The sequence below is a fragment of the Nicotiana tabacum genome, chromosome 9, assembly GCF_000715075.1.
Source record: "Nicotiana tabacum cultivar K326 chromosome 9, ASM71507v2, whole genome shotgun sequence".
In the NCBI taxonomy this organism is placed as follows: Eukaryota; Viridiplantae; Streptophyta; class Magnoliopsida; order Solanales; family Solanaceae; genus Nicotiana; species Nicotiana tabacum.
Genome location: NC_134088.1, coordinates 22,502,878 through 22,521,110, shown reverse-complemented (window position 1 = coordinate 22,521,110; position 18,233 = coordinate 22,502,878). Strand labels below are relative to the sequence as shown.

At 39.1% G+C, this 18,233-nt stretch overlaps 1 protein-coding gene and 1 pseudogene across 1 annotated transcript; both read right to left on the bottom strand.

Annotated features, from left to right (window-relative positions):
* Window positions 1–437: 437 nt before the first annotated feature.
* On the bottom strand, window positions 438–3,783 carry LOC142163818 (uncharacterized). Its single transcript, XM_075220963.1, has 2 exons — window positions 3,430–3,783; window positions 438–578 (listed from the first exon to the last, which is right to left on the bottom strand). Exons 1-2 carry the CDS (start codon window positions 3,781–3,783, stop codon window positions 438–440), a joined length of 495 nt encoding a protein of 164 aa, XP_075077064.1.
* A 12,591-nt stretch (window positions 3,784–16,374) lies between these two features.
* On the bottom strand, window positions 16,375–17,000 carry LOC107831750 (large ribosomal subunit protein eL13y-like; annotated as a pseudogene).
* Between the last annotated feature and the right edge of the window lie 1,233 nt (window positions 17,001–18,233).

Here is an 18,233-nt window from a genome sequence, read left to right as displayed (position 1 = left end):
TCATCCACGGGCATAATGAAAATGGTAAGGTTGTAAATAACATGGGTAATCTTATAGCTCAAGGTTTCACAACAAGAAGGTTTGTTTCCTCGTTGAAATTATTGTTAAAAAGTGTCTTTGTAGGCATCTTATAGAGTTTTTAAATATTTCTAATATGTTTTACATGGTTTTATAATTGAAAGATTTCTTTAAAACATCCCCTAATGTTAAGAATTTCTAACAGTGTTCATGCAACCAATTTATTTTATAATCATCTCTAAGAGTATATTTTCTCTTCTTTTCAAAATAATTTTTTTTAAAAAGGCATGATTGTGGGATTATAGCTACACATAGTTGTTTTGATGATATTAACGAGAAATTGTATCAAGAATTTTATAGAGTTTGCAAGGTGATTGAATTTGATAGTATAAGGGTGAATTTGAGAGTACAAGGGAGAATTAACATTCCTCTTCAAATCTCAAATAATGCAAAGCAAGAATGGAAGCTCGTTCATAAAGCCAAGCATTCAAGAAAGCTATTCCAGAGGCTTGCTTTAGAACTTCATAGTACATGAGTAATCCTGTGAGCCGTCTACTTCTCTAACCAAAGAGAAATATGCCAAAGGTAAGGTAAAATGGAAGCATGTCTTGAGGATATTGAGACACTTTCTCATTTCAGGAAAGAAATTGGTATCATCCCCGTGTATCTTTTTGTAGTAAAAATGATTTATTATCATCTTGCCTCTTTTGTGATTATCATTTATGTGTTTCAAAGCATAGGTTGAAGTTTGCCTAAGATTCTGATCATCTACAAATATTTTCAGCCTACTAATTTGTTTTACTATACCTACTACTCGAAAAGTTTTACTCAAATGGTTGTTAAAACTTTTCTTTGAATATGGTCTAGTGACTCAGAATATTCTTTACCATTATTTGTCCCTTAATCTTTTGAAATTATCTTTTGGTCCACCTAAAGTGCCTATGTAACTTATTATGCTTCATATATGCTCTCAAGTGATTACTAATGCCTTGCACCTCAAACTTGTCAACTTGATTTTTTAAAGGTATTTAATTTCTCTGTTTACTTATATAAATCTTAGATGCGTACGGATAATAGTTCTCAGTTGTGTAGTAGTTTTGATAATTGAAATGGTCATGTGGTCTCACGCTGCTTGATGGGTCTTATGTAAAATATTAAGATTTGATTAGCTGTTATTCTGTCCTTTTGCTTAAAAAGTATACCCTTTTGATGATGACAAAAGGGGAGAAGTAAATGTGTACAAAAGATGACTTCATGTAGCATGTACGGAGACAAGGGGAGCATAACTGATGAATGCATAGAGTGAGGGGGAGTTCACAATTGACGTACTACATGCATTTTGAGAAGATGACTTCAGTGAAGTAGCCGGTTTATCTAGCTTATCCTATTACTGTTTTTAATTAAGTCTTTGATTAAATTTTTTTATTTTGTACTCAATGGTTTGCCATCATCAAAAATGGAGAGATTGTTAGCTTCAAGGTTTTACGTATTAATTTTGATGATAATAAACCAACATAATTATCAATCAAAGAACATTTACTTGTGGTAATCTTATTTTTGCACAGGTTTATTCAAGAAAGAAGATGATGGTAAAGATTCAAACAAATATAGGAAAGAGAATATCATGTGATGAATTTATCGAGGAAGATTATTTTCAAAGATTAAATCTCCAAGCGTCATGGAAGGAATAATATTTGAAAGTCATATTTTAAATATTGAATGGTTTACTACAATATCAGAAGAAGACTCTACGAAAATTATGGAAGGAAAGTTCTTAAATATCTTGAAAGGAAGGTTGCTAAAATCATGGAGAAGATCTATTATTTTGTGCAAGATACTATATGGATAAGATACTATAAGATCAAGAAAGGAATATTTCCAATATAAGAAGAATATATTTTCTATGGAAAGAAAATATATTATGGATGTAATACTATCTATATTATGGAAAGAGATTATTTTCCAAGATCAAGAAAGAAAATTATTTTTATAGTTATGGAGATAATAAATGGTTATTGGGATCTTCATATTAAAGACAATACTCAAGATCCAAAGTCAAAGGAAGAGGATCTTGAAATTCTCTTGGGTTATCTAAATAAGAGCCAATAGTTGTACATATGGAAGAAGAGTTCAAGTCGAAGAATAAGTATTCTGACAAAAATATATCGCGTAGAAGGAAAGAGATATACTTGCTACGAGTGTGGTATGACAGTGCTAGACTTGCTATAATACTAAGGAAAGGAAGCTGTTGAATGAATTACTACAAGCTATATCTTGGAAGGAGTAAATCAAGGGATCATACTTAAGAATGTGCCGGCAGAGAATCACCAGTCTCTTTCAAGGAAGAAAAATTCAATATATACTAGTATATGGTTGACAACTTCAAGTAGAAAGCTCTCATTATATGAATACTCAATAATATTGTCTACTTCACAAGGAAATAAATCAAAGGATCTTAAGGCATGGAATCCAGAATATCAGCAAATTGGAAATATATTTGAGTCCATTAGCAAGATATATCTTCAATCAATAGGTACAAGATATAAGGAATAAATTCTAATAAATCAGTGATTGGTAAAAGGATTTCAAATTAGTTTGAAGGTGCAAATGTAATTGAGCAAAGGAATTAATAGGAAGTCACGCTGGTATCTACTCAATCAAAGGAGAAAATCTTCTGATTGAATATCACTGAAATTAAGGGGCCATCAAAATCAATCCAAACGGTCAGAAGCTATTGAAGACTATAAAAACAAAAGACTGGGAAAGAAGAATACGCGCAATCTTCTATACAATTATCTACCCAACTACAAGTTCTTTGTTCTACTCTTAAGAAGCATTGTAATTCACTTTTAGATTTACTGTGTACAAAAAAGAGAGAAGAGAGACAGAAAAATATTGGAGAGGCAGTGTGTCCGAGAGGTTGTGTCATTGTTCATTTTTTTGGTGAGCGAGCGAAAACCAAAGGGTCGTTGTTGGTGAACGAGTGAAAAACAACCTTGTAAACGTTAGTGGTAAACATTGAAAATCAAACAAGCTGTACTTAACTAAAATTATAAAGAGCTTAAAAGATAACATCCTTCTAACCCAAGGAGACTGGATTAGGATACCACATTGGTTTCGAACCAGTGTAAAATTCCTGGTGTTATTTATTTTACTGCTCTCATATTTTATTATACACCTTACTGTTTGTTATGAGTAGTATATGTTTAAATTGAAGTACTAACAGTTTTGGTGCAGGCTGTCTCCGCATAAGTCGACTAGGTCTGAAGAGTTATCGACTAGAAATTTAAAAAGGCTATAATTCACCCCCTCTTGTACTTTCACTAACTGCCCTGGTGTGAATTGTCTTGGTCTATCCTTTTTGTTGAAAGCTCTTGCCATTCTATTCTGGCAGATTTGACAGTGACATACTGCATTCATTATTTTTTCATCGATGAGAGCCAGTTGTTCATATCGGCTCTGTACCCATTCCGCGTCGCTGAGCTCAGCTTCTTGTATGATTCTTAGAGAAGGAATTTCTACTTTGGCAGGGATAACTGCTTCCGTACCGTAGACCAGCAGGTATGGAGTTGCCCCAATTGATGTGCGAACCGTGGTACGATACCCGAGAAGAGCAAAGGGCAGCTTGTCGTGCCATTGTTTGTAATTGTCTACAATTTTCCTTAGTATTATCTTGATGTTTTTGTTGGCAGCTTCTACAGCTCCATTCATCTGCAGCCTGTATGCTATGGAGTTCTTATGCTTGATCTTGAAAGTTTCACACATGGCCTTCATAAAATCATTATTGAGATTGGCGGCGTTGTCGGTGATGATTGACTCTGGTATTCCAAACCGACAAACAATGCGATCCCGAACAAAATCTGCGACAACCTTCTTAGTTACATCTTTGTAAGATGCAGCATCAACCCACTTTGTGAAATAATCTATGGCCACTAGAATGAACCTATTCCCATTAGAAGCATCGGGTTTGATTGGACCGATGACATCCATGCCCCAAGCGGAGAAAGGCCAGGGTGCACTTGTTGCATTGAGCTCATTGGGTGGCACTCGTATCATATTAGCATGTATCTGACACTGGTGACACTTCTGGACATACTTGATGCAGTCTGTTTCATTAGTCATCCAGAAATATCCTGCCCTTAGTATTTTCTTGGCTAAGACAAAGCCATTCATGTGCGGTCCGCAGGTTCCGGCATATATTTCCTCGAGCAATATGGATGCTTCCTTAGCGTCGACACATCATAATAATCCCAGTTCTGGAGTCCTTCTGTATAGAATTCCTCCGCTTTGAAAGAAATGGTTGGCTAACCTTTGGAGTGTGCGCTTCTGAGTATGAGTTGCATATTCCAAATACTCTCCCATTGCCAAGTATTCTTTGATGTCGTGGAACGAAAGATTCATGTCACTTTCTTCTTCAACATGAGCACAATAATCTGGTTGTTTATGAATTCCTATTGGGATAGGATCAATGAAATTCTTATGTGGGTGTTGTATCATGGGAGACAAAGTGGCCAATGCATCTGCGAACTCATTTTGAATCCTAGGAACATGTTTAAACTCTATCTTCGTGAACCTCTTGATCAGCTCTTGTACGCAGTACAAATATGTAATATTTTGGTGTTCTTCATAGCCCATTCTCCTAAAACCCGATGCACCAAAAGATCAGAATCTCCAATCACCAGCAACTCCTGAACATTCATGTCAATGGCCAACCCGAGTCCCAAGATGCAAGCCTCATATTCTGCCATATTTTTGGTACATGGAAACTTGAGTTTTGCAGATACCGGATAGTGTTGGCCAGTTTCTGATACTAAGACAGCTCCGATACCCACTCCTTTGAAGTTTGTAGCTCCGTCGAAGAATATTCTCTAACCATCATATGCTTCGGTGATATCTTCTCCTACGAATGACACCTCTTCGTCGGAAAAATACATTTTTAATGGTTCGTATTCTCCGTCCACATGATTTTCTACTAAATGATCTGTCAATACTTGCCCTTTTACCGCCTTTTGAGTTACATAGATGATGTCGAATTAACTCAGCAATATCTTCCATTTTGCTAACTTTTCCGTAGGCATGGGTTTCTGGAAGATGTATTTCAGCGGATCCATCCTTGATACGAGATATGTGGTGTATGCACAGAAATAACGCCTCAACTTTTGAGATATCCATGTTAAAGCGCAACAGGTGCGCTTCAGCAAAGAGTATTGGGCTTGTAAGGTGTGAATTTCTTAGTCAAATAATATATTGCCTGCTCCTTTCTTCCAATTTCATCATGTTGTAACGCAACCGAAAGCTCCATCCAGTACAGACAAATAAAGCAGCAGTGGTCTTCCTGGATCTGGTGGGACCAGAATGGGCGGTTTGGATAAATACTCCTTGATTTTGTCAAAGGCTTTCTGATATTCTTCAATCCATCTTGTTGTAGCATATTTCTTCAGCATTTTGAAGATCGGCTCACAGATCACGGTTGATTGTGCTATGAAATGGCTGATGTAGTTGAGACGCCCTAAGAAGCTCATCATATCTTTCGTATTCTTCGTCGATGGCAAAGTCCTGGATAGCTTTGATCTTTGACGGGTCCAATTCAATCCCTCGATGGCTGATGATGAATTCTAGCAATTTTCCAGCAAGGACTCCGAAGGCACACTTTGCAGGATTCGGTTTCAGATTGTACCTTCGAAGCTGATCAAAGAATTTCCTCAAGTCTGCTATATGATATTTGCTTCTTCTGGATTTGATGATGATGTCATCCACGTACACCTCTATTTCCTTGTGTATCATATCCTGAAAAATGGTTGTCATGGCTCTCATGTAAGTGGCTCCAGCATTCTTCAAACCAAACATCATCATTTTATAGCAGTATATTCCCCATGGTGTGATAAAGGTTGTCTTTTTGGCATCCTCTTCATCCATCCAGATCTGATGATACCTCGCGAAGTAATCCACAAAGAACTGGAGTTCATACTTGGCATAGTTGCCAATTAGTATGTGTATATTGGGCAATGAGAAATCATCTTTGGGACTCACCCTATTTAAATCTCGGTAATCAACACACACTTTGACTTTCTCATCTTTCTTCGGAACCGGCACAATGTTGGCCAACCAAGTCGGATATTCAACCACTCTGAGAACCTTGGCTGTGATTTGCTTGGTGACCTCCTCTTTTATCTTCAAACTCATATCCGGCTTGAATTTTCTGAGCTTCTATTTTACCGGTGGACACATGGGATTGGTAGGTAGCTTGTAAGCTAATATGGATGTGCTCAAACCAGTCATATCATCACACGACCATGCAAAGATATATGCATACTCTTTTAGGAATCGGACATACTCTTCCTTCTCTGATGGTGATAGGTGAATGCTTATACGTGTTTCCTTGACCATTTCGGAGTCCCCTAAGTTAACTGTCTCAGTCTTGTCCAAATTAAACTTAGGCTTATTTTCAAAGTTTTCCACTTCTCTGACAATTTCCTTAGGTATTATGTTGTCTTCTAGATCCTCTGAATCATTATCCTTATGTCGCATTGCCTCATTACATGTCATAGTCGTAGGTTCATCGAGATAGGTAATAATCATGTTGTAGAGAGAAAAAATGTAAAGAATAACAATAAATAATAATAATAGCAACGCATTAATAAAATTTGAAAAACGTCAACAAGTATAGCTCGATGACTCGAGCAACTATTTCAAAACAAAATACGTTCAAAACAAAATACTGAAAATGTTTTAGATGCTCATACAATTGCTTTAAAAATAATTGATGCTAATTGCCAGGCTACCCAAAAACTCGATGGGCCAGTGATGGTGCAGCAGTCCAGTTCTTGAGAACAACTCCTTTCTCCACAGTCTGAATAGTAAGGTCTTCCTCCTCCTCCTCCTCCTTCTCCTCCTCAACTATCACACTACAATCCATGTCTTCATCATCCAGAAACAGCTTCCTTATGTCAGCTAAAGCTTCATCTTCTTCAGACCCCTACATCATGTCAGCTTGATGAAATGCCTGGTGCAAATGTGATACTGGTTGTTCCAGCAGATAATAAGGACCACACCATGGCGGCGACCAATCCTAGTACTCTTGCCAATTGTATTCATACCCAAGCCCAAAGGTTGTACCATGACGCTTTAGCTGTACCGGTTTAGTGATCCCTTGGAGATTCTTGCCGAGACCCTTGCCAGGCTCATACCCCCAACACTTGAAACTCAACATCATACCAAGTTGGGCCCATCTGTAGGCTGAGGTTGACTTCCCCGATTGTGGCCCTCTGAGATCCATCAAACGCCTTCACATTCATGCTTCCTGCTCGTATCTCGTGCAGGACTTTACCCAGTCTCTTCAGAGTAGTTAGTGGACATATGTTGAGACACGAACCCCCATTTATTAGGACCCTGGTGATGAATTTGTCCTCAAATTGCACTGTTATATGTAGTGCCCTGTTGTGACTTAGTCCTTCCTGTGGCAGCTCGTCTTCATGAAAAGTGATTTTGTGGCTTTCCAATACCTTCCCGAACATGTTGGCCATTTCCCCACTAGTGATGCTGGTGGGTACATAAGCTTTACTCAGCACCTTTATCAGGGCATTCCTGTATGTCTCGGTGTTTTGCAGCAGTGATAAATGGATATCTGAGCAAGAGTTTTGTTCACATGGTCAACTACAGCGTATTCTCTCGCTTGCACTTTTCTCCAAAGGTCGTCAGGACCAGTCTCAATGATAGGCGGCTTAGATATAGCTTCTTTGCTTGTTCCTCCCAAGTGATCGTGTGTATAAACCCTACCAGTTCTAGTCATGCCTTGTGTTGCACCTGTTTCGTCCATTTTTGCTTTTCCTTTCCTTCTTTCTTCCGCAACATAATCCCATGATATATCATCAGACTTATAAGATGGCGTAGGTGCTACCATCATGGTGAAGGGTATGGTCACCTCGACTTCAAACAGCGCTGGTGCGGCTACCTCAACTTTGATTGGTGCCTGGGTTTGTACCACGTTAGGCGTGAGAGTGACTGGGGATGTTTTAGAATCACCCCTCCCGAATGAGTCCAATTGACCCTTCCGGATCCCATTCTTCATCGGTCTCTATCACATTTACTCCCCCACCTCTGTGATCCGGAAGAGGATTGTTATGAACATTGGGTGCAGCCTCCTTTGCTTGTATGATTTAGTGCCAATTAATGTTTGAATCTTGTCCCTCAGAGTGCGACACTGATCAATGGTATGGCTCCTCATGCCTGAGTGATAGGCACGTGTCTTGTTTGGATTAATCCACTGAGAAGCATTTTCCATAGAAACAACGGGAATGGGAGTGACATAACCAACAACTTTCAGTCTCTTATACAATTGGTCTATGCGTTCAGCGATTTGAGTGTATTTCTTGGGTAGTCTACAATCAAAATTTGGTCATGGTTTTTGGTAATTTTGGCGGGCGGGTGGTGGTGTGTGATAATATGTGGGTTGGGTGTTATATGTATTGTAGGTAGTGGCAAGTTGTTGGTATCTGAGGGGTGAAGGCTGGTATATGGGTGGAGGTGTTTGGTATGTGAGGGGAGAATTCGGACCTTGGGCTACCATTATTGCACCCACTTCTTTCTTCTTGGAGATACCTCCTGACTACAAAGCTTTATTTGTGGCCTGGAGTGCTTCAAAATTTGTCACCATTCCGCTCTTGATCCCTTCTTCTATTTTTTCTCCCAGTTTGATGATGTCAAAGAATTTATGGTTTTCAATAATCATCAGCCTTTCATACTATTGCGGGTCTTGAGCTCTGACGAAGAACTTATTCATCTGTTATTCTTCAAGTGCCGGCCTTACTTTCGCAGCTTTAAATATCCACCGAGTAGCATACTCACGGAAGGTTTCCGTTGGTTTCTTCTTGAGATTTTGAATGTAGAAAATGTCTGGTGCACTTTCTCTGTTGAACCTGAATCGATCCATGAAATCCGATGCCACTTCTTTAGGTTCTAACTGATGTACCAAGACAAAACATCTCCAGTGAGGCTCCTCATGAACAGCTTCATACGAATTCATTCATCTATGTCAACCCTTACAAGTTTTTCGCAGTATGTTCTTAGATGCACTTTCGGATCACTAGTTCCATCGAATATTTTGAACTTGGGAGGTTTGTAACCCTCCAGCATTTCTACATCTGGTTAAATGCACAAGTCCTCATAAATCAAACCCTCAATGCCCTTTGCCACATTCGACTCTCTGAACTCTGCATGTTCTTGATGAGCAGGTCCTTCTTGGTGGATTCCGGTATATATAGGGTTTGTTGTGGGGTATGGGATAAAGTTTCCACATATATGGGACTACTTTGGTGGACTCTGGGAATCTGGGCATAATGGTGGTTGAGTTTTAGGGATCAGGAGTAGGTTGCGGTGCAATCTGAAGAGTGTGGTAAGTGGTAGTTTGTGGGTATTGAGTTGGATGGTGATGGTGTTGTGGAGGAGTAGGTACCGGTGGAGGGTTGTGGTTCTGAGGATCTGTGGTGTATTGATGTGGTGTGGGAGGATTCGGTGGTAGATTTTGGTTCTGCGTGTTTTGGGGTGGTGCCGGGTTTTGGGCATTTGGATTTTGTTAGTTGATATCGGGGACGTTTAGGGTGAGGGAAAGATTTTCCAAGTTTCAGACATGCTCAAGTTCTCCTTGTAGCTCCAGGATTTTCTGTTCCAGACGTAAGACCAATTTGTTCTATGCCGGAATACTTCGGCCATTTGATGTTTCAATGTTTTCTGCTATAGTAGCATTGTCTCTTCTGATACCGCTCAAATCATCCATTTTTCCTTTCCCTTTGCTTCTGCCTTTAACATCACTTGGTGGTGGAGGAGGTGGAGGACCTCTGGATCTAGTGTGATATGTAGATGATGCTAGTATGCATGAACCAATCTTGAGGAATGGGAATAATCAAAAGAAAGAAAAACAAACAAAGGTAACCAAGTCAGTAGGGATATCTGAAAGAATGCTTGCAGTATTTAAACATGTTCTGTAAAATCATGCAATAATTCGCGTCCTAATTGGGGACCTTATTGTGCCCGATGTAGGCCTAAGCGACATATAGACTCGGAGAAAATTGATGCCAATATTGCGTCATTTCATTAATGTGAAAACGAGCCAAATGTTTACTAAATCAACAATAATAATGAAGCTACTAATGGCATTTAGCCTTATTACAATCGAAATCTAAACTAAGCAAGAAAATAGTATAGAACATCATTTGCTAAATCTATTTGGTCCCTGAGGGACCTTCTCCATGCTTGGCTTTCTTGACTCCGTCAATCAGGTTCCCTAGGTCGCGCATATCCAACAATAGGTAAGCCTTTGCTAGATGCCCTCCTTCATTGCCATCCGTGTTCTGACAATCTGAAAGCCTCTTCCTCATCTTTCACTCAGACTCCATCAACCCTTGCTCCAAATATTCCAATCTCTCGATGGACTTAGTGGCGATTTCCTTCCATTCATTAATTGCCTCCATGTCCACTTTATGTTGTTCCAGATGTCTAGTTTCAGACTCAAAAACCCTTTTGTGAAGCCTTCTATACTTGACATGTGCCTCGGCAGCATCATCAATGATCCTATTTTCCAAATTGACCCCTGGCTTGATGTCTCCCGCTATATCATCTACCAACCATGATGGATAGAAATACACATGACCGGCATGGTACCTGTCTGGCTCGATAGTCTCTCTTTCCACAATGACCTTCTGGTTCCACATATGTTGCTCCTCAAACTTGAAAGGAATGATGTCCCCTTTGAAATCTCCCTTGTACTGGACCATGTTGGAAACCCGAGGTATGACCTGTTTTCTTCCTGCTTGTCTCATTACCCTTATAGGAGCATAAGGATAAATGCCTCGCAACCCGATCAATACCAAATGAGTAGTATACCTCGACCTGATGATGAACTCGTTGCTGGGAAACCACTCAAACATCCAATGTACCTTCTTGTCTGTCAGATTGCTGAAGAAACGTACCCAACTTATAGCACCTCCGGGCTGTGCAAACCTATCTGGGATGAATGTCATTTTCTTTGGGTGATGGTAAGCTATGTAGTCATTCAACGGTCATCGCAGAAGCTCTTGGCGGTACTCTCCTCTCTGAAAGTGTTTCAATAACCAGACTTGCAATAATAGATTAGAACCTTCAAAATGTCCGAACCCCTATTTGCACCGATCTAGAGCGCGGTACAATTCAGCTAGGATCATAGGGATGATGGTGTAGGTTTGCCCCTCGATGCCTTCCATTAAAGTTCTTGCAACCATAGCTAAACGAGTGTGAATCTTTCCCCCTTTCATTGGAAATATCAACAAACCCAAGAAGCAAATGATGAATACATAAACTCGGCGGTGCGTCCAACCTAAGGAGGTAATGGCAAGTTCCTCATGATGAAGACGATATGACTTACTGTGCCCGTAATGCTCATAAAGGAATTCAAATGGGATGTATGACTTCTTCAAATAATGCAACTCATCATTTTTCTTGAAGCCTATCATTTTTAGAAAACCGTGAGGGGTGCTATTCTCTGGCACTAATAACCCTGGACTATCCCATGGCAGCTTAGCGAAGCCTCTTATTTCTTCTATGAGAGGAGTCATTTCTATGTCACCAAAGCGGAAGACGGCTCTTTTCTCATCCCAAAACATGGTAGCGGCCTCAATCAATGCCCTATTTGGTCGGATGTCTAGCAAGGACGGCAAATTACCAAGTACCCTTCTCACATGATTCTTGTCGCAAGGCGAGAGATTTTTCCACCAATCAAGTAGCAAAGGTGGGATGTTTTGGACCATGCAGAACCGGGGGACTTTGTGCTTTATTTTCTGCAAGCAAATAGAGTTACCCCCCCCCCCAAATTAGACCATTTACATAATAATGATCAACATATTGACACATTTTCTCCAAGTAATGCACATAACATGGTAGTGTCCATTGGGATTGTGAAAATCCCATCGGACTTTAGACAAGGCTTATTTTGGCGGGCTATTACGTTAACAACGTCATAACCCGTACTAGGTTTAACATGATTCATGTACATTTGATGGTGTAGTAAGGTTTCTAGAATGGTCTAGACTAGTACTCTCAAGTGGACAACTTGAGAGGGAAAGGCACGGGACCGTCAAATGCACCGCTGATCGACTAGTCTACCGCAAATAAGCCTTTGCGATTTAAAAAGGGTATAATTCTAGAAGAGCACAGACACTCATCAAGTGCCGCTATGTTAATAATTCGCACGAGTGGAGTATGATGTGGAGCATGCTTTATGCAGAGATAATAACACATTGCCAAGTATTTGCATGATAAATATGTAAAAGCGTCAAATGCGGAAATAAGTTAAAGCATGAAAAAAATAAGAAAGAAAGACAAAGGAAGAAGTTAGTTCGTGGAATATATGCGAGAATGTAATAAAGCAAGTAAGGGAGTAGGGATGGGAGAGGCATGATATAGCAGTCAAATGAAGAGCAGTCATAGCAAATAATGGGGAAGGGATGTGCATGTTTAAACAAATTTAAACAAATAAAGGCGGAGAAGGGAAGGGATGTGCATGTTATAACGGGTTTAAACAAGTAAAGGTGAACGGAAAAGGGATGTGCATATAATAAAAAATTTAACAAATAAATATGGAAAAGAAATGTGTGTTTTATAACAAAAAAAACTAATCCACATAAGCCAAGTTCATTATGGTAAGAGCCTAAGTATCCCCATCAGAATTGCCATGCTGTCACGCCCCGTTGTATCGCGAAAGCAGGCTTTCAACGTTGTGACAACTCTTTTGAGTGGGAAGATAGGTATTAAAAGAAGAGTCGCCACCTAACGGTTTTTAAGGTGTGTTAGGGCACCTATTATGCAAATGACTCTGTTTGACTAGTCAGCGTCACCAAAGATCGGGTAAGGGCTCAAATTACCTCAAGAGAAGGTGTTAGGCACTCTTCGAGGTTCACAACTGTGGGTCCCTGCCAAACTTAAGATTATGTGGATTGCAATTAGGCTAAGTGATCAAATAAACAAAGTCAATGTAAAGGTCAAAGAATTTCATTACAACATGATTAGTACAGATCTTAGTACGAATATACGGATACAACTATTTGGATCTAATAACAACATATTAAAGAAGGGGAGAGGGAGTTTATATAGTGCCAGAAATCGAACAAGTAAACAAGGAAACACTATAAAATCAAACATAAATAAGGAAGTAATAACATGCAGAATCAATAAAAATCGGATTAGGGAAAAATAGGTAAACCCTAGTTGACAGAAATCGAAAATTGATCAGAAATCTTGGCTAATCGAACCTATATAGCTTGGTCATGATGTATATGGACTAAATACTATCTAGATTCAAGCGATTGAAGTTGAATGGCCGGATTCTGAGAGATAGTACTTGCCATGTTTAGGAAAGTACTAGGTGATACCATAGTTTTGTAGAAAATAACGAGATAACACATAAAAGGTAAGGAAATCATGGAGAGAATCCATGGTTGAGATGGATTTGGAGAGATTTGAGAGGTCGGCTAGGGTTTTTGTGGAGAGGAGAAGAGAGAATTTTAGGGCGGCGGGTTAAAGAGAATGAGAGGATTAAGGTTGGGGTGGGTAATTAAAATGAGGGGAATAAATGAGGGTCGTTGATCTTGAAAGATCAACGGCTGGGATTTAAAATGAATGGGGCGGGTTAATTAAAACGGGTACCGAACGGGTCTTGTAAAGGGGTCGTTTGACTTTGGGCTGGGGTTACTAGGCTAAGGTGTTGGGCCATTGTTTAGTCCGAAAATTGGTTTAAAAATTGGGCCAGCCTTTTAAACACACATAATTTATCAAAATAATTTATAAAAATAATTAGTAAATGAATAAAAATATTTTTATGTACTAAAATGATTTAAAATAATGATTTAGCATTATAAAAATATAAAAATATTATTTTGATGCCAATAATATAAATAAGGAGCATTTGTATATGAATATAGGCTATTATTGCAAGATTGTGCAAATAGATTTAAAATGCTAATGTAATTATATATAAAAATGAAGTGAAAATATTATGAGACATATATGAGGATACAAAAATAGTAATTTTGGATGATTAAGTCATCACAAATAATTCAAAGGGATAATTACTAACTATTTATGTAATTTAAAGAAAATTAATTTTAAAGCTCTAACAATTATGAAAAATTATAAAAAGTGCTTGTATAGATTTGTAAGCTAAATAATGATGCAAAAAAAATATTTTGAAAGTATATATATTATTTAAAAACATATGAGGGCAAAATTAGGTATCAACAACGACCCCGGAATCGGGATTCGACGGTCCCAATAGGTTCGTATGATGATTTTGGACTTAGGAGTATGTTCGGATCGGGTTTTGGATGACCCGGGAGCGTTTCAGCGCATAAAGTTGAAAGTTAGCGCATATAGTTGAAAGTTAGCGCATTGAAGGTTTTAAAGTTTTTTAAATTTTGTTTGAACTAGGACTTGGTGTTATCAAGCTGATTGGGATTCCGAGCCTGGGAATAGTTCTGTATGGTGATTTAAGACTTGCACGCAAAATTTGACATCATTCCGAGTAGTTTAAGTATGATTCGGTGCGTTCGGAGTAGGTTGGAAGAACTTGAAGTTCATAAGTTGATTCTATTTGGTTTTGGGTTGTGATTCTTAGTTCTAATGTTATTTTTCGTGTTTCGAGAGGTCGAGCAGGTCCGTAGTATGTTTAAAAACTTGTTGATGTGCTCGGACGGGGTTCCTGGGGCCTCAGGTGAAATTCGGATAAAAAACAGATTGCAATCTTGAAATTTGGGAGTACTGCTGCTGCTTAACCTAATGTGTTTGCACCTGCAGAGGGAATGGCCGTAGGTGCGGTCCCGCAGGTGCGGTTGGTTCATCGCGGGTGCGAGGTTGGTGGAGATGGCATGGGAGCGCAGGTGCGAGGAAAATTCTGCACCTGCGAGGTCGCGGATGCAGAGTGTGGCCGCCGATGCAGAAATGGCTAAGGTCGTCTGGGGTCGCAGAAGTGGACTTGGTCCGCAGGCGCGTGCCCGCAGGAGCAGAGTAAATTAGCAGAAGCGGATGGGGCAAGTGTGGGCAAGGTCGCAGTAGTGAGGGGCAAGCCGTAGAAGCGGGCTCGTAGGTGTGGTTCCCTTCCGCAGGTGCGCCCAGTGCTGGGCTATGTGTGTTTCGCAGAAGCGGTCCTTTGCCGGCAGAAGCGGAAATCACTGAAGGCAATTAGGGCTTTTAATGTCGGGACTTAGGCAATTTTAGCTCATTTCTTTCATTTCTTGGGCGATTGTGGAGCTCTTTGAGGAGGGGTTTTCACCTAGCACTTTGAGGTATGTAATTTCTATATGAGATGAGTTAAATACATATATATTGGGTAGATTCTTAATACATAAAGTGTAGAAATTGTGGGTTTAGTTGAAAATTTTTGATACAAATGGGATTTATCCACGAAAATAGTTATGGAATTTGGTGAAAATTATATATTTGAGCTCGTGAGGTTATGGGTAACAATTATCTTCGAAAATTTTTAGAATCCGTGCACGTGAGCCTGGGGGTGAATTTTAAGAATCTTCCAATTTGAGTTGGGTAATTACTCTAATATCTAAATTATTAACTTTTGAGCGTATATTGATTATTTTATATAACATTTGGCTAGCTTCAGATTGTACGGCACCAAGTTGGATCCTTAGAGTGAATTTGTGGCAGAAAAGTGAGCTTTGAGACGATCTAAGTCTCTTGCCTAACTTTGTAAGAGGGAATTTAACCCATAGGTGATTTAAATTACTATTTGTTTCTAACTGTGGGGGCTACATACACACAAGGTGACGAGAGTCCGTGCATAGCTACTAATCATGCTTAAGTCCGGGTAGTTTAGGACCCAAATCATGAAATACTTGTAATGTGTGCACCCTACTTGTTAATTAAAGTGACTAAATTACATTGAAACTTGATAAAGGATTTGTAAAGACCGAATTTCACTTACTTGAGTTTTGGCGGGTTACTTGACCATTAATAGAAATTGTGCTTCTTTGTGCATTAGCCTTATAATAGCTTTTAAATCGAATGTTCATAATGTATCCTCACTCTCATGGGAGCGGTTCGTTCGCCTCAACAGTATAATAGATACATCTATGGTTCATGTCGTTCGACCCTCGGCGGTGTATACATTATTCTGGATCGAACTGTACGATCTCGGCATAAATCGTGCGTGTTAATGTTTGGGGCCCGAATGCACTTGATATTCTTTTTTCACAAGCAAAACAAAATTCTTGAATAAAGAGAAAAGCTCAAGATCTTGAATATGATTGTATCATAAACTTCATCACTCAATCCACCAGAAAACTGATAGTGCTTAACAAGCTACATGACAGTTCTAATTGCTTATTTCTTTTCTTCCTTTTCTGCTTCGGTTGCCCTCTTCAACCTGGCTCCGATGTGTCGCACATTTGTATGCTCGATACGCAGCTTTCCATAGGCATTGAATGATTTCATCTCATCTGTGACCTTGACAAGGTCAACAACTAGCTGCTCCCTAGTAATAGCCTAGGCATGTATGAACCATGGACCTGGGTGGCAGTAGCAAGTTCCTCTGCACTAGAATCACCAGCCTTGACTTTCTTAGCACGCCTAGGGAAGATGACAAGCTTAGATTTGTAAGTCTTGAGCCTCTGGACATTGGTTTGGAGACCTTCCAATGATCTGTTCCTGCGGCGATGATCAACAGCAATGCCAATGGTTGGTGCTAGTTTCTTGGGAATACCAGCTGCTTTCAGTTCTTCAAGAGAAAATCCCCTCCCAGCCCGGACTTTCATGTTGTATTTCAGTGTTTGTCCATGAACAATAGGTCGAAGTGATCCCGCAGTTGGCATAGGGAAGATCTTCACAGCCTTCTGTTGTCTAGCAGCATGTCTCCTTGTTTTCCTAGCTGGTTGGTTGAACCAAATCCTTACATAGTTTTACTAATGCTTCTTAAAGTTCACATTGGGTATAACATTGTTGTGTTTCATCTCTTACCTGGTTAGCTACTGCTTCTGGAGGCTTTGGGAGTACAAAGATGCACTTGATATTATTTTTATGGATTGAGGGATTATAATTTATTGGGAATTAGCATGTGTTAGTGGAAGACTTTTGGAATTTACTATTAGTAAAAGAATTATTTAATGACCGTTGTCTTTGTGTTAATAGTATTATTCACATATTCTATGTCTATTTAGCATTCCTGTATTTTATTGTTAGCCCATAGTAAGTGTCGATGTCAACCCCTCGTCACTACTTTTTCGAGGTTAGACTGGATACTTACTAGGTATATGTTGTTTATGTACTCACGCTACACTTCTGCACTAATCGTGCAGGGTCTGAGGTTTGTGCATCTGGCAGTCATTCCAGCGCGTACCCCCGTTACCCTGAGGCCTAGTGGTGAGCTGCTCTCTGAGTCCGTTCTGGAGCACCCGAAGTCTCTCTTTTGCACTTATTTTCTGTCTACTGTATTTCTGACAGGAGTTTTAGTGGTTTGTATTTTCTACTAGTGCTCATACACTTGTGACACTAGGTCTTGGAGCACATGCTAGTAGACTTTATGGTTTTGGAGTATTTATTTCACTATATTTTCTCGCTCATTAGCTTTCGCTTTATTTTTTTTGAATGTTATACTCCTTATTTTCTTAATAAATAAAATTATTAAGAAAATTAAGTTGCCTTATCATGCTATATTCTTCATTGCTAAATTTACTCTTACATGTCTTATTTGAAGTTGATTGGTTCATGTTCTACCCCTTATTGTCAAATATCCTCTTAAATGCTTAAATGGAAGTTGTTGCCTCTTTTATTGCCATGGTACCTCTTCCATTGTCGATTTATCCTTATTTGAAGTCATTGTTACATGTTATCTTTTCACATGTGGAATTATCTTTATTTGAAGTCATTATTACATGTTATTTTCTCCATTGTGATTTATTCTTATTCGATATCGTTGTTACACATTATATCTCTCATCGTTGAGTTATCCTTATTTGGAGCCATTATTACTTGTTATGTCTTTCATTGTGAACTATTTCTTCCATTTTATTATGTTATTGTAATTCGTGCATTGATTTATTTGTCGTACTCCCGTGTTATTATTGTTGTTGTTGTGCTCGGTATTGTTGAGCCGAGGGATATTCATGGTTGTGGTTTTGGAATTGTTTTAAGAAAATGTTGTGGCATATGGGCACATGTGGTGCGAGTGTTATATTGTGTTGTTA

Bases quoted from the DNA above. Each gene is read 5' to 3' on its own strand.
- LOC142163818 (XM_075220963.1), bottom strand. From the start codon at position 3,783: ATGTGTGAAACTTTCAAGATCAAGCATAAGAACTCCATAGCATACAGG. The intron at 579-3,429 runs GTATGTCACTGT...CTCTTTGGTTAG, and splicing joins ATGAAAAAATAATGAATGCA to AGAAGTAGACGGCTCACAGG.